Below are 14,899 nucleotides of genomic sequence, written 5' to 3'. Positions count from 1 at the left end.
GTGGGGGATCCAGCCTTTGTGTCCCCAGCAAGGGGAGCAGTCTGTGGCCTCCTCAATCAGGAGGTCACAGGATTTGTGCACTTTGCCTAAAGGGATTCCGTACCAGGGCCTCCTGGTAGCTCTCTCAACTTCTCTCTCCTCTCACGCACAGGAGAAGCGAATCTATGATCTGAAAAAGAAAAATCAAGAACTAGAGAAATTCAAGTTTGTGCTTGACTACAAAATAAAGGAGCTGAAGAAGCAAATAGAACCTCGAGAGAATGAGATCAAGGTGATGAAGGAACAGATTCAAGAGGTGAGAAGCCATCTGGACCCCCTGGCCTCCTTCCCAACCATTCCTGGCTGGCCAGGAGGGGATGAACGAAAGCTCTCCTGGGACTTCCCTGGCGGTCCAGTGGTTAAGACTCCCATGCTTCCACTGCAGGGGGCGTGGGTTTGATCCTTGGTCAGGGAACTGAGATCCCGTATGCCGTTCAGCGCAGCAAAAAAAATTTAAAAAAAAAAAAAAAGAAAAGAAAAAAGAAAGGAAGCTCTCCTCACAGCCCCTCCCTGCTCCCAAGGTGTGGGCAGCATTCACTCCGCAGAAGAAACCACAGGGAAGGCCCAACGGGGGTTCGGTGGTGCAAAAGCAAAGTGCTTTGGGATTTGGCTTCCCCCGGGGCCTTGGGGTGGGCTTTGGACCTATTTGGACCACGGTTGCTGGGCCTTCAGCCACCAGGGGGCGATGTGTACTCAGACACCAGCCTGTCCACCAGAAAGTACACCCCTCCGGATTCAACACTTTTTTCTCAGACTAAACATGTTGGTGGGGGCCCTATGCAAGGCCATGGTATTTGGACTTCATCTGATAAGGAGTAGGAAGTCATCAAAGGCTCTTGAGCAGGAGAGTGGCAAAATTAAGAGTGTGCTCTGGGAAGCAAACAGGATGAAGGCAGAGAGGAGGGAGATCAGAAGCAAGGGACGAGGGCTTCTGAGAGCCCAGTGGGGTACAAGTGTTCCCCTTCGGCCCCTCTGCCCAGTACACAGGGCATTTCCTTATGACGTGTTTACCTGTCAGCCCCCCCACCCTGGGCAGTGAGCAGCTGACAGTGGGGTCCACGGTTAATCTGAACGAGGGTGGTCCTGACCTCCCCCTCGTCCAGGTTCCCCATTTCTCAGTCAGTGGCACCACAATCCACCCAGGTGCTTAACGTAGAAGTGTGGAAGCCTTCTCGGTTCTTCCCTTCTCTTAACTCCTATATCCAAGTCACCGATGCCTATCGGATCCATTTCCAAACGATATCTCAGATCCAACCCTCCTTGCCCTCTGCTGCCATCACTCCAGTCCAAGCCTCCATCATCTCTCTTCTGGACCTGACTCCAGCCTCCAGTCTGGTCTCCACATAGAGACCACAGCAAACCCCCAGTGGTAATCTCCTCCCACCCAGAATGAAGCCCAGACTCCTTACAGAGGCCCCTGAGGCCCTGCGTGATCCCACCTCAACCAGCCTCTCTAGCCGTATCTCCAGGCTCCTTCCCCAGCTCCAGCCTGCAGGCTTTCTGACAGTTCCAAGGACAAGCACCTTTGCCGTGCTGCTCCCCCTGCCCGGAAGGCTCTCAGATCTTCCCATGACTGGCTTCTTTGCGTCTTTCACGTCTCAGCTCATGTGTCACCTCTCCAAGGAGGTCTTCCCTGCCACCCTCTCCAAAATAGCCTCCTGCTCCCCCTCCATCTTCTCTAACTGTGCTGAGCAAAGCTGAAAGGGTAGCAGAGTGTACTGATGGCCCAACTAGAATTGGCTCCACAAGGGCTATCGTGGAGAAAAGCAAAGCCTTTTCTCCAGGAGGCCCAGAAAAGAGGCCACGTGGTGGGATCAGTCCAGGGCTGGGGCATCCAGAGAGGATATGTCTTCTGACGATGACTTTCTCCCTGGCCTCTGGGATAAGGAAGGATGTTCCCAGCTGACCACAGAGCTGCCTCCTCTGGCCCTCCTGCCATTCTTGAGTGACCTCAGGGCCCAAGAATGGCAGCCTGAGAAGATGAGAAAGAGCAGGGGCCCTACCTGCCTGGGAAGCCGATGTGCTGCAGGCCCCTGGCAGTCACGGCCCCACTTCTCCCACCTCATCTCACATATTTGTCAACTGCAGTTAAGATTGGGTCGGTTGCCTTCCACTGCAACACACCTGAGAGATTATTCACGTTCCCTTCAGTAACTGGGCCAACCACGGCTTTGCTCCTCAGCAGGGAATATGCCACCCCCTTGGGAACGAGTCAAACAGGACCTCTCCTGCCCCACCCCAGGTGCCAGTTGCTGCCAGGGCTGATGTCTGGGCCCAGTTCCTTCCCCAGGGGCCTGTGACCTGGGGGCTTCCCTCTGTGGGTCAGACACCCATTTGGCCCACCTGCTGTGGACCTCCTGTGAAGTTCCTTTCCCTGCAAGAAGGAAGCTGCAAGCCCTTGGCTCCTTTGTAGAACTGAGACATCCGTGCCTGAAAACAGAAAACTTCCCTGACTCAAGTGCCTCCCCTCACAGACACTCTTCCAGCTTCTCTTTAATGAAACGTGACTATCTCCTTCCTGGGGCAGGAGTTTCCAGAGCCTCATCGTCTTACTTCACACTCTTTTATTTCTTCATCTAGTGCAGGTTTTCTCTGCCTCGGCGCTATTGGCACTTCGGGGTGGATAATTCCTTGCTGTTAGGGGGCAGTCCTGTACACTGTGGGATATTTAGCAGCGTCCCTGGTCTCTACCCACTAGAGGTAGAGACAATCCTCCCCCAGGGGTTTGTCCTCCCCCTCCCCCAGATATGACAACCAAAAATGTCTCTAGATGTTGCCACATGTCCCCTGGTGGGGCGGGGGTCAAGATGTCTCTCCCCAGCACCCCCTCCCCACTAAGAATCTCTGAATGTGTTGAGTACCACCTGGACGAGTAGATGGAATTTCCACTCCAGGAAAAGGATGCTTGTTCCCATTCACTGGCTAGTCTCCTGGCTGACCAGCCAGCTACTCAAATTTGACTTATTTCTATGTCAATCTTTCTATGAAATAGATTCTTTTTACTCTCAGCATGGTTTGAGGCTTTGCTCGTATCACTTCCTTTCTAACCTAATCTGGTCACTGCTGACTTTAAGATTGTAGAGAAAGAGGCACAGCCGGCTGCAAGCACTCAGACCTTGGAGACGCCCCTTTCTCTCTTGCAGCGGCCGTTTCCTTGGTCTGGGGCACCAGCATCTCACCTGGGCCACAGCGGCAGCCCCCTGACCAGGCTGCCTGGCTCCAGTCTTGCTCTCTCCGGTAGAGCCTCTGCATCAGGCCTTCTAATGTGCACATCAGATCATGCCACTCCTTGGGTAAGACCTGTCAGTGGCTCCCTGAACTTTCAGGATAAGGGCCAAACTTCTGACCTATTTAAACTTCTGGGCAGGGTAAAGGCTGAGCTTCACACCATTCGAGCCTCAGCCCCAGGGTCCTGCATGACCCAGCTCAGCTGACCTCTAGCTCCTCTCCCGCTTCCTCATACGCACCCCTCCAAGGTCCAGGGGTGGCTGGACCACTTGCAGCCTGCAGAGACATGCCAGGCTGCCTGCGCCTCTGGTCCTTTCTGTGCATATGGCTGTTCTCTCTGCCTGAGATTCTCCTTCCCAACTTGTCCTTAAACCCTATTCCTCCTACAAAGCCCGACTGAGCGTCCCTCCCCTGGGTGCCACCCCTCAGCTCCACTGGGCACGCACAGGGCCCCTTCTGCCCTGCCTGCTGATGGTGTTTATCCTGCTCCACGTGAACTTCTCATTTACGTCCCTCTAATCCCTCTAGACCCGGGGCTTCTTGAAGATGGAAACTGCCTCTCAGTCAGGTCTGTATCCCTATGCCTGTGACAGCCTGCCAATCCTTTCTAAGGGATACATTCTTTCGTTAGCTGTGTAAATATCCACACTTGCTCTGTGTCCTCTACCAGGCGACTCCACATAGCTCTGCCAACATTGCATGTTTATCTTATCATTCTTCCAGAGGCAGGTTGTTTCAGGCTCTCCTCCCTTCCCCCACTCTTGCTTCCCTTGGCCTTCTATACCTGCGATGCATTCATTTATTCATATGAATATTTATTGAGAGCCGCCTTTATGCCAGGCATTGGGTCAAAGGGCTACTCTGTTCGTACAAAATGCTTCCAGTAATTAGGCTAACATTCTTCCAAACGCTGCCCTTTCCTGTCCAGGATGCGGCTCCCTAGGGCCTCCTGGTACCCCAGAAGTTGGCCGGGAGCCTTGAAATCTGGCCAAAGGGCCTGCGTTAAGCTAGAGGGGCTACTCCATCCAGCCATGAAAAAACCCAGTGAACTCCCCATCCCCCTGAAAATAGTCAGCAAACCTCTCTAATAACAGGAACGCTAGCATCCACCAGATCTGGCGTGTCAGTCAGACTGCACTCCTTTGCTTTGGGCAGGACTTAAATCAACGGAGAGCTCACCTACAGCTGATCTCATTCTAATCAGAAGCTCTGATTGTTACTCACATGTCTTTGGTTGATACCAATGTAGCAATGAATAAAGAGAAGCTCATGGGTAGCTTCTTTTTTTTTCTTTAAGATGAGGCCCTCTGAAGTTGTACTTTTTAGACCTTTTCAACAGAATGATGAGGCAAAGATTCCTTCTCAGCCTCCTCTTTCCTGTTTTATGCCTTAGACTGGGGACACCTGCATGCTGGTCCCTCAAAACTTTCTGCTTGAGGGTCGGCCCTGATGATTTGTGGCCCCAGAGGGTCAAGATTCACTCACACAACTTCACAAAGTAGAACGAGGAAGCTGCTTTTCTGCAGAACCTTGCCTCAGGTTACAGGTTCCAGTCAACTTTTAAGGAATTCAAGAAAAGAAGGAAGGAACAGGGAAACTAAGGGCAAAAAATGCATAGCCGGGCTATAGAAACACATGATCTGGGTTAACATATCAGCCAAGGGGTGGGGAGCTTTGGGGACGGCGAGGCATAAGAAGAAAGGTTCCTTCCAGTGTGGGAACTAGAAGGGAAGTGCCCTGGTAGCAGGGGAAACATTCCCACTGAAAGACTTCGGTTCTCAAATATAATTTTCATTCTCTGACTTTCTTCATTGAGGTACCATTGGTTTATAACGTTATGTAAGTTTCATGTGTACAGCATTATATTTCTACTTCCATATGTACTACAGCGTGTACAGTTTCCATCTGTCACCGTAGAGTTGCTCCCCTTTACCCATGTTGCCCTTGCCCTGCCCTTTTCCCTCTGGTAGCCACTACTCTGTTCTCTGTATCTATGTGCTTGGTTTGTTTGGTTTGTTCATTTATTTTGTTTGTTTTTTGTTGTTTTTTTTAATTGAAGTATAGTTAATTTACAATGTTGTGTTAGTTTCAAGTGTACAGCAAAGTGATTCAGTTATACATGTAACTTTCAGGTTATTTTCCATTATAGGTTGTTATAAGATATTGAATATAGTTCCCTGTGCTATACAATAGATCCTCATTTACCTATTTTATATATAGTGGTGTGTAGATGTTAATCCCAAACTCCTAATTTATCTCCCCCCCTCCACCCCCTCTATCCCCTTTGGTAACCATAAGTTTGTTTTCTATGTTTCTGAGTCTATTTCTGTTTTGTAAATAAGTTCATTTGTATCATTTTTTTTAGATTCCACATATAAGCAATATCATGATATTTGTCTTTCTCTGACTTACTTCACTTAATATGATAGCCTCTAGGTCCATCCATGTTGCTGCAAATGGCATTATTTCATTCTTTTTTATGGCTGAGTAATATTCCATTGTATATATGTACCACATCTTCTTTATCCATCATCTGTCGATGGACATTTAAGTTCCTTCCATGTCTTTTATATCCCGAATGTGAATGAAATCATACAGTATTTGTCTTTCTCTGTTGGGCTTATTTCACTTAGCATAATACCCTAAAGGAACCCATCCATATTGTTGCAAATGGCAAGATTTCATTCTTTTTTATGGCTGAATAGTATTCCATTTGCATATGTGTGTGTGTGTGTGTACCAAAGTTTCTTTATCCATTCCTCCACTGATGGGCACTTAGGTTGCTTCCATATCTTGGCTATTGTAAATAATGCTGCGATAAACATAGGGGTGCATATATCTTTTCAAATTAGTGTTTTTGCATTCTTTGGATAAATACCCAGAAGTGGGATAGCTGGATCCTCTGTTATATATCTATTCTTAATTTTTTGAGGAATCTCTGTACTGTTCTCCATAGTGGCTGCACCAATTTACATTCCAACCAATAGTGCACAAGAATTTCCTTTTCTCCACATCTTCTCTAACCCTTATTATTTCTTGCCTTTTAGATAATAGCCATTCTAACAGGCAGGAGGTGATATCTCATTGTGGTTTTGATTTCCATTTCCCTAATAATTAGTGATGTTGAACATCTTTTCATGTGCCCATTGGCCATCTGTATGTCTTCTTTGGCTTACTTTCTTATTCTTGACTCTTTTTCCCCTGTTGTCTATAGATGGAAACTGAACTGGAACATTTCCATAAGCAGAACACACAGTTGGAGCTGAACATCACAGAATTGTGGCAGAAATTAAGAGCTACTGATCAGGAGATGCACAGAGAGAGACAAAAGGTGTGAGGATTTTCAGAGTCTGGCAGCTCTTGGATTCAGGAGCTGGCGCCTGTCTGCAACGGGCAGCTGGCTTCCAAGAGACAGAGCCAGCCCATAGCTAAGATACACCCATTTTAACTAGCATTCTTTACTTGCTCACAGCCCTGCCCTATTTCAGGCTCATGTAAATTTACGTGACTGAATCCATCTGAGACTATAAAATGACTTTGGGTATAGTGATCAAGGAGGTGGGAAGCCAGTGTTACAGGAATGCTCACAACATTGGCTTGTGTGGCCTGGGAAGGAACATGCTCAGAGAGATCATCTGTAGTCGGTGGTTAAAGGCTTGACTACCAAAACAATGTTGAGCTAGGAGGACCTCAGAAATCACCTATTCCGGTCTCTCTATGTAATAAACAAGGAAAGCAAGGTCAGAGAGATTAGGAAATTAGAAACTTCACCCAGCAACCACAGCTAGTGAGCACATACAGAGCCAGGGCTGGGAACCCAGTCTTCTGGTCCTGGGCCAGGACTTGGCTGCACCCTCACCCCCTGGCACAGAGCACCTCGTAATGTTGGTAGAATCAGATTGAATTTTTCCACCCCTCACATTAAGGATTGACTCTGTACTAGGTAATACTAGAAGCTGCAGAGCTATCAAGGTGAACTGATACAGATCCTGCCCTTCACAAACTGAAGAGGTTGACAGGTGATTTGTGGCATCTGCATAGTAATTATCAGCCAGCCAAGGCTGAAAATTATGGAACGTGAATAAAGAGCTGTGGGAGTGAAGAAAAAGGAGAGGCTCTCTAGGTCAGGGGTAAGGGAAGATGGGTATCTGAGAAAGCACGATGGAAGAGGGAGGATGTAGCCCAAGTTTGCAGATGAACCAGTCTGCTCAATTTTGTCATTATCTTCCCTACCCGCTCACAGCAGCCCTCAGGCAGGAGAAACACTGGGTGAGCTAACAAAGGGGCAGGGAAGCCCTGGCACAGGGATCTGCAAGAGAGAATCGATGCTCTCCATCTTGGCTCCGAAAGGAGTAGGTGAACGCTTGCGCCTCTTTTAGTCTTTTAAGGCCTGTGGTCCTGGAAGGAATCCAGAGCCAATAAAGGAATCAGTGTGTTCTGCCTCCTAAAAATGCAACTGTTCAGGCCAGGGGCACAGGAGTTTTAGGGCCTCTCCCTCTGGGCTATGTGCCCATCCAGGCCTCTGGGCCCTGTGTGGCCCCTGGTGGTCAACGGTAAGTCCTAGATGAGGTGTCTCTTGTCCCTTTAAGCAGCCACAAGGCTGCAGCCCCTGCCCCTGGAGAATCCCTACGGGGCCAGAAGTAAATGCCTCTGCTTGCAGGAGCGGGACTTGGAGGCGCTGGTCAAACGGTTTAAGACGGACCTTCACAACTGCGTGGCGTACCTCCAAGAACCCCGGCAGCTGAAGGAGAAGGTCCGCGCTCTCTTTGAGAAGTACGTGCAGCGGGCAGACATGGTGAGCTCTGGCTCCCTTTCCGCCCTCCCCTGCCCTCCAGGCTCTCCCCTCCCTCACGGTGAGCCCCTCCTGCCCCATCAGGTGGAGATCACAGGGCTGAACTCGGACCTGCAGCAGGAGTACACCCGTCAGCGGGAGCACCTGGAGAGGAGCCTGGCCACTCTCAAGAAGAAGGTGGTCAAGGAGAGTGAGCTGCACCGCGCGGATTATGTCCGCATCATGCAGGTACCCGCACGCGCCCCTCAGCTCCCTCGAGGCTGGGCCGTCAGACACAAGAGAGCCTGTCAAGGGCCCCTCCAAGACCACTGTCCTCAGGGTTCCCCAAATGTCCAAGGGACCCACTAGCTTTCTCCAAAGCTCCTTCTTTGACCTGTCTCCTCTGACCCCCCAGAGCTCGTCCTGGCAGTGACCATGGCCCAGAGCCCCACCAAGGAGGTTTTCTAGGCATTTTCATGCCCACTCCTGCCCCTCCAAGGTTCGTTCATTTCTGCCCCATCTCACTTCACCAGCCACCCGTTTCTTTTTTCTACCCCCATCTTTATCCAAAGCACTCCTGCATCCTGCCTCACTCCTCTCCTTGACCCCTGTCCCCTCTGGACTTCGGCCACGTGACTTTAGCTCTCCAAGTTACTCTCTTCCTTCTCCTCTTTTCTGTTTCCAGCTCTTGTTTCACCTTACTTTGTTTTGCTGCTTTTTATTCTGCTACCTGTATCACATGGTCCCTGCTGGCCAAGTTCTCTCCTGGGAACATGCCCATCTCCTCCCACCTCCTCCAGCTTTTCTGGTGCCTCAGGTCCCTACTCTTATCTCTCGGGTCTGGAGCCGACCACACCCACCCTAAGTGTTGGCCTCCCCAGGCGCGCTTTAATGAGCTCTCCAAGCCCACCTCCCCGGACTCTTCCTAGGGCCGTTCAGAGAGCCTAACCCCATTACTGCCACCTCCACTTACACACACTATTGGACTGCCAGGCAGGATTCTGCTGCCAATTTCTCTTTGGGTATCAGTATCACCCGAGGCAATTAATGTGACTTAATATCAAAAGAGAACATCAGAATCACATTTATAAGGCATGTACCTTTTTATGTTTCTATTTCTTTAATGCTGTAATTAAAATGCTGGAATGGGGATGGGCTGCAGTTGGATTGAAACAAATCAGTTCCGAACACAGCTGGGCAGAGCACACTGCAATTCAGGCCAACCCCAGGCACGGCAGGTCTCATGCCACCTTTACAACCAGCCCCTGCTGAAAAGCAGCCCACACCATCAAGCAGCCCACTGCCCAGCTCCTGAGCCATGAAAGCAGTCAGAGGCCCAGAGATAGGAGTAAATTCAATTGGTGGGACCCTTAGGCACCAGCAGCTGATACACAGAGCCATTGCTAAGGGTCTCGAGCGCTCCCAAGCATGCAGAGTCCCCAGGGGCACTGCAGTGCAGCCTGCGGGGCAGGGGGACCAGGGAGACTGCAGGAGTGGTTGTCAACTGGTGACATTGCTGAGCTCTCATCTGTGACTTGCCACCAGAGCACAGGCCTGAGGGGTCCTCCAAGGGCTGGGTCCCTTTCTCCATGCCAACCAGACACCCAAAGCAAACGTCAATCCTAGGAGAAGAAGGAAAAGGAAAGAGAGTAAAGACCACAGCCTAGGTGAGGGTGTAAGCGTCAGCACAAGGCTGCTCAGGACAGGCAGAAGGGTCTCTTTTGCTCCCCCATTCCCCAGGGGCCACATGCCCACTCCTGCTGGGCCAGGGTGAGAGTCAGGGTAGCGGGAGCAGAGGAGACCCAAGCAGGGTTTCTGCCCAACGCCACCACTCCCTGGTGGCTGGCAGAGGGAGCCATCAACAGGGAGAACCCCGGAGAGTGTTTGCTCAAGCAGCATTGTAAACCTGTGTGCTGCGGAGCCCTGTGGATGCACAGAAGTGCCACAGACAACTGCAGGGGGCAAGAGGGGGGTCAGGACGCAGGGCTCTGGGTGCCCAGCACCTGCTCAACCAGGGAGACTCCTTGCTTATTGCAGTGGGCTCTGCGTAAGATTTTGTTTGGAAGACTTAAAAAAAGATAAACTTTCAAAACTACTGTTCTGGATGATAAAAATTGTTTCCTTCTTTGGTCTTAAGGGCCAGGCAAGGTGGCGGGCCTGGAGAAAAGAGCACAGCCCTGTCTTGGTACAGACCCAGTTTACCCTCCTGCTGGCCAGTCTTGCTCGGTGGCAGGGGGTGAGGGGGGGTCCTGAACTTCTCCAGGAGCCGCCTTCCTATCTGTAAGAGAGGAAGAAAACACCAACCTCAGCTAGTTACTGCAAGGACTGAGTGAGCTAACTAATGTCAAACGTTGGCCACTGGCCCTGTACAGAACAGGTGCTCCAAAAATGCTATTTTCCTTCCCTTCTTCCGAGCAAAAGACTTACTCAAGAACCAAGGCAAAATCTAGTAGGAGAGCCTGGAAGGCCATCACAGGATGGACTGGGAGTGCCCATGGCCTTGAGGCACGGAAGACGGGACAGTACAACTGATCCCAGCCCCCCCAGCTGGTGGCCCGGGGTGCCCGTTGCTTTGGTATGCGTTTGTAAGGAGCTGCATCTGCAGGTACCAAGGCCCTGACACTTAAGTCCCAAAAGGCTGAGGAAGGCTGGGGCAGATATGGCATCTGAGAGAAACTTGTTAGGAAACATAGAAAGTGAGGTCGCTGTCTCATTTATATGTTCAGATAGGAGCACGGGGCCTCCTCGTTCATTCTCCAGCATGATTGCCGATACTAAAATAAGAGTTGCAATGGAATACAAACATCTAGGACACGTACTTTATTCATTCAGGACATGTATTTTGCGGGCTTCTTACATGCCAAGCTGCGAGCTGGCCGTGGAGGATTCCCAGATTAATGTGATGGCTTGCCTACTCTCAGGGAGCTCACCTAGGGAACTTGAGCCAGACACAGATAAGCACTGCTCCATACAGTGCATCCAGGGCGGTAAGCTCACCGGAGAGGGGGGCTTCAGCTAGGGGGCATGGCATTTGAGCTGGGCCTTGAAGGGTGAGTAGAGGGGGTCAGGGAGCAATGGGGGAAGAGCCTTCCAGGCTGAGGACACAACCTGAGAACAGTCAGAGAAGAGAGAGGCCTGTGGGGTGTTTGGGGACCCAGGAATCCCCCGACGTAACTTTATTGCAGAGCATGGGGGCAGGGAGGAAGGGCCCTTTGGAACGGTAGGTAGCTTAGGGTCACGTTGAAAGGGCTTTCCGTGTCACACAAGAAGCATGGTTTATTTTATAAGCTGGTGCCCCCTAAGGTTTCTTAAGTAGGTAGGGGTGTTATCTGTTCTGGAAAGGTTACTTCAATGGGCAGGGGGGAAAGACCGGTGGGGAAAGGCAAGTGGCAGGAAAACCCTTTCGAAGATGACTTCCATGTTAAAGGGAGATGACAGGCCTCGGGAGGGGAAAATTGTGATGTCAGAAGATGTTTCAGAGCAGAGATGATGAATAGAAGTGTCTGGTTAGATGAGAGAGGAAGGCTGAAAGAGGAGTGGAGAAATGGTTCATTTGTGCACTTAGGCAGATGGCGATCCCACCAACTGTGGGCTCTGGAAAGATGCCACTGAGTGGGGCTCCCAAGTTATCGGAATAAATCCATTGCCTGCTTTTTCCACACTAACCAGACCCTGCTGCATTCTTAAAGGTGTCAACTCAAGGTAGGCCAGTAGGGGGTGCTCTAGGCATTTCCTTTCTGTGCCCTTCTCCCTCAGAGTCTGAAGTTCTGTCAGTCGGTTCCCGTGCGGGGCTCTCTCGCATTGCCCTCAACCAAAGGCTGGACAAGTCCTGGACAGCTTGGCGTAGCCTCTTTGTTCAGAAGCCTTTCTATATAAACAGACCTTAGTATCCCCGAGCCAGCCTCTCTCACATGCCCCAAGTCCTGGCGCTCGATGGACCCAGGTCAGATTTTCCCTGCCAGAGGAGCTGGCTGGGGGTCTCGAGGATCAGAGGGGCCTTTGTAGGCCGTCCTGACCAAGGGGGCATCAAGAACAGAAAGCTCAGCAAACCTGTTGCATTCACGTTTTGACTTCACAAAACTACCCAAGGCACTCACAGTTGACCTCAGTGTGGCCTCTGGACTCCTCAGAACACGGACCACCCCAGAAAGCCCTCTTAAGGCAGCCCCACTTGTACTTTTCAGGGGCTCCCTCGGCCTCCATACTATGTGAGGTGTTGACGGAGGTGACGTACACCAGAGGCAAGAGAGTGGAGTCTGGGAGGCAGCAGTCAGAGGCATCAAGGCACCTGGGGGCGGACGCCACCAGATTCGAATCCCAGCTCTGCCACCCATGCACGGCCTCGGCTTCCTCATATGAAACTGAATCTCATAATACCTTCCTCCTGAGGTGGTTGTAGGGATTAAACGAGGCTGTGTATGCAAAGTGTCAGACACAGTGCAGGAATCTAGTCCACCCTTGGAGTTGTTATCTTGTTATTATCATCGTCATCAAGCATTTGGCGGCTCAGACCCTGCTTGCTCCCTCTTGGCTCGGGGCCTGAAACACTCTTCCCTGCACCGCCCCTCCCCCAGGCTCCACAGGGAGGCTGCCTCACACTGGTGACCGCCCCGCGGGGCATCTCTCTGCACTGGATCCAAGCTGGGCCTCCCACGTCTGGCACAATAAGCACCTAATAGGCTTTCTATTTTTATGAATGAACAAACGAACAGAGCAGAGGAATCGGGCTGCATTGAGTCCTGGGCCTCAATCACACTCTAGTGAGGCCTGAGTCGTGTTCTGGAGACCTGTCTTAGGTGACCAGCCTCATGGAGGTGTCCAGGGCTGGCAGTGGCGTCAGAAACATGCATATCAAAAAGGTACCAGGAGCCTGAAGTCCCAATCACGGCGACAGGGTTGTCAGGGTGGAGAGAATGGCGGGGGCTCCACGTGGGGCCATTACAGTAGTAGAGGTGAAAGATGCTGAGAGCTGGTTATGAATGAACATGAGATTCAGTTCAGACACAAAGGCGACAGGATTGAGTGACAAAGTGAATGGAGGTTGACCGGGAAGAAGTACCTAAACATGTTTCTGGAGAGAACTGGGGAAATGGCACTTTCAGTCTCCAATCTTTATTCTGATTACTATTATTTTATTGAATGAAGCAGGGGAAGTGAAGCTAAGTGATGCCAGCTAAGAGGAGGGGTGGGGAGAGCCCCTGAGTGGACTGGGGTGCCCAGGAGTTCCCTGTGGCTCTCCTAAGACTCCCTTCTGTCTGGTCTCCCCTGCTCAACATTTACCCCCTGGTTTGTAATTTCCTGGTTTACAAGATTCATCTTATTCAACTTGGTATCCACTGTGTTAGTTATCCATTTGCTTATCCCTTCCACAAATATTTATTGAGCACCTCTTACAGGCCAGGCAGAGTCCAAGGTCTTAGAATCCAGTAAATACGTACTTAAGTGATTATGTCATGATATAAAGTCAGCATGGAGAAATTCCAGGGGGAGGAAACAGAGCATCTGGAAAGAAAATGTGGGCTATGCATCACCAAGGCCTGGGCTGGTTAAAAGGGTAAAAAATCAAAAGGAGAAAACCTGCTGACTTTATAGAAAAATAGGCACAAAGCCGAGCCTGCGAATGAGGGACTGGTAATAATTGGGCATTTCATCCAATGAGGGACTGGTAATAATTGGGCATTTCATCCGGAGAACATTTTTTTTTAATGAGGAAGAGTGAAATTAAGCGAAATACCGAAAATCTGAAGGTAGATCTGATCTGCCTAATTAAAAAGGCTCTGGAGGGAAGGACTCTCGGGGTGTCTGCAGTTCACTTCCCCATAACAGAGAAGGCTTGTCCTGCTCGCTGACGGCAGCGCTTGGCATCACCCTGTCCTCTGGGCTCAGACTCCACACTCACCACTCCAGAGACAGTGTCCCAAGGGGGAGCACAGTTTGTTTCTGGCACAGGTTCGTCTTATGTAGATTTGGTCAGTGTTTGCCTTTGTTGGTACTCAGACCCTCGAGGGCCTTGCTACTACCCAGGGCAGCATCTCCTGGGACCTGGTTAGAAACGCAGAATCTCAGGAGCAGCTCCAGGCCTGCTGAGTCAGAAGCCACATCTAACCGGATCCTCAGGCGATTCGTGCATAGTCCTATGAGAGGTGCTGTGGCGGACATGCTGAGCACTGAGGCCGTGGGCTCCAAGAGCAGAGCGGTCCATGGTGAGAGGGACGCCTTCATGGAGCCTCCCCTGGGGCTCCTGTGCTGAGTGTGAAAAGGAAGGCAAGGCAAGAGAGAAGAGACTGCTTGGTCCCAGAGCGCAGAGCCCCTCCACCTGGCCTGCAGCAGGCCCTGCCCCGCACGCCTCTCTACTCCTCTCACCTCGCATTCCCGTGACACAGAAGTGCTGCAGGTCACCCCACACACCTGCCGTGTCATTCTGTGCCTTTCTCCTGCCATTCCAGTTATCCGGGACCCCCTTTACCCTCTCCTTGGTAACTCTGTCAAGCCTCAGCCCAGGGGTCAGTTCCTAGGAATCCACCCTGGTCATTCAGGCAGAGCTAAGTGCCTTTCCTCTGTGTCCCACTCCTCCATCCCAGCAAGGTGGCCACCTCACTAAAGTGTGCCCAGACCCCTCACTAAACCCTAAACTCCTCAAGAACAGAGGCCAGGTCTTACTTTCTCTATATATACGCCTCAGATCAGCACAGTGCCTGGCACATAATAAGTACTCAATAAATATTGGATGGATGGTTGGATGGATGGATACTTATCAAACGCTAACGAGAGAAGTGAACTTCCAGTGGCTGTAGCAAATGTTAATTATCCATTTACTTTTCTTTATTCCTCAGTAAACCGTAGGCTGCTGAGAGCAGAAAC

General features: G+C 50.8%; 1 protein-coding gene and 1 long non-coding RNA gene across 8 annotated transcripts in view; one reads left to right on the top strand and one right to left on the bottom strand.

Moving 5' to 3' along the window:
- Positions 1-14,899, bottom strand: part of LOC309642666 — a 35,447-nt gene that overhangs the window by 3,157 nt on the left and 17,391 nt on the right. Inside the window, exons 3-5 of one of the 6 annotated variants that reach the window (XR_014253309.1) lie at positions 2,383-2,469; positions 2,043-2,163; positions 66-169 (exon numbers count right to left, since the gene is read on the bottom strand). The exons of 1 other annotated variant lie outside the window; for it this stretch is intronic. This is a non-coding gene — a long non-coding RNA (uncharacterized lncRNA). Of the gene's footprint in view, positions 1-30; positions 170-2,042; positions 2,164-2,382; positions 2,470-9,135; positions 9,661-10,325; positions 14,280-14,899 lie in introns of those variants that run through there. 4 more of the 6 variants (XR_014253310.1, XR_014253314.1, XR_014253313.1 and 1 more) reach the window with 4 other exon arrangements.
- CFAP57 (cilia and flagella associated protein 57) overlaps positions 1-14,899 on the top strand; it is a 79,534-nt gene that overhangs the window by 58,650 nt on the left and 5,985 nt on the right. The window contains exons 18-21 of one of the 2 annotated variants that reach the window (XM_082424395.1): positions 152-295; positions 6,482-6,598; positions 7,928-8,062; positions 8,144-8,287. In XM_082424395.1, coding sequence (XP_082280521.1) covers positions 152-295; positions 6,482-6,598; positions 7,928-8,062; positions 8,144-8,287 — 540 coding nt within the window. Of the gene's footprint in view, positions 1-151; positions 296-6,481; positions 6,599-7,927; positions 8,063-8,143; positions 8,288-14,899 lie in introns of those variants that run through there. The other variant, XM_082424396.1, reaches the window with a different exon arrangement.

The sequence above is a fragment of the Balaenoptera physalus genome (assembly GCF_965194825.1).
Source record: "Balaenoptera physalus genome assembly, chromosome: 1".
Classification (NCBI taxonomy): Eukaryota; Metazoa; Chordata; class Mammalia; order Artiodactyla; family Balaenopteridae; genus Balaenoptera; species Balaenoptera physalus.
This window is presented reverse-complemented; position numbering and strand designations above follow the sequence as displayed.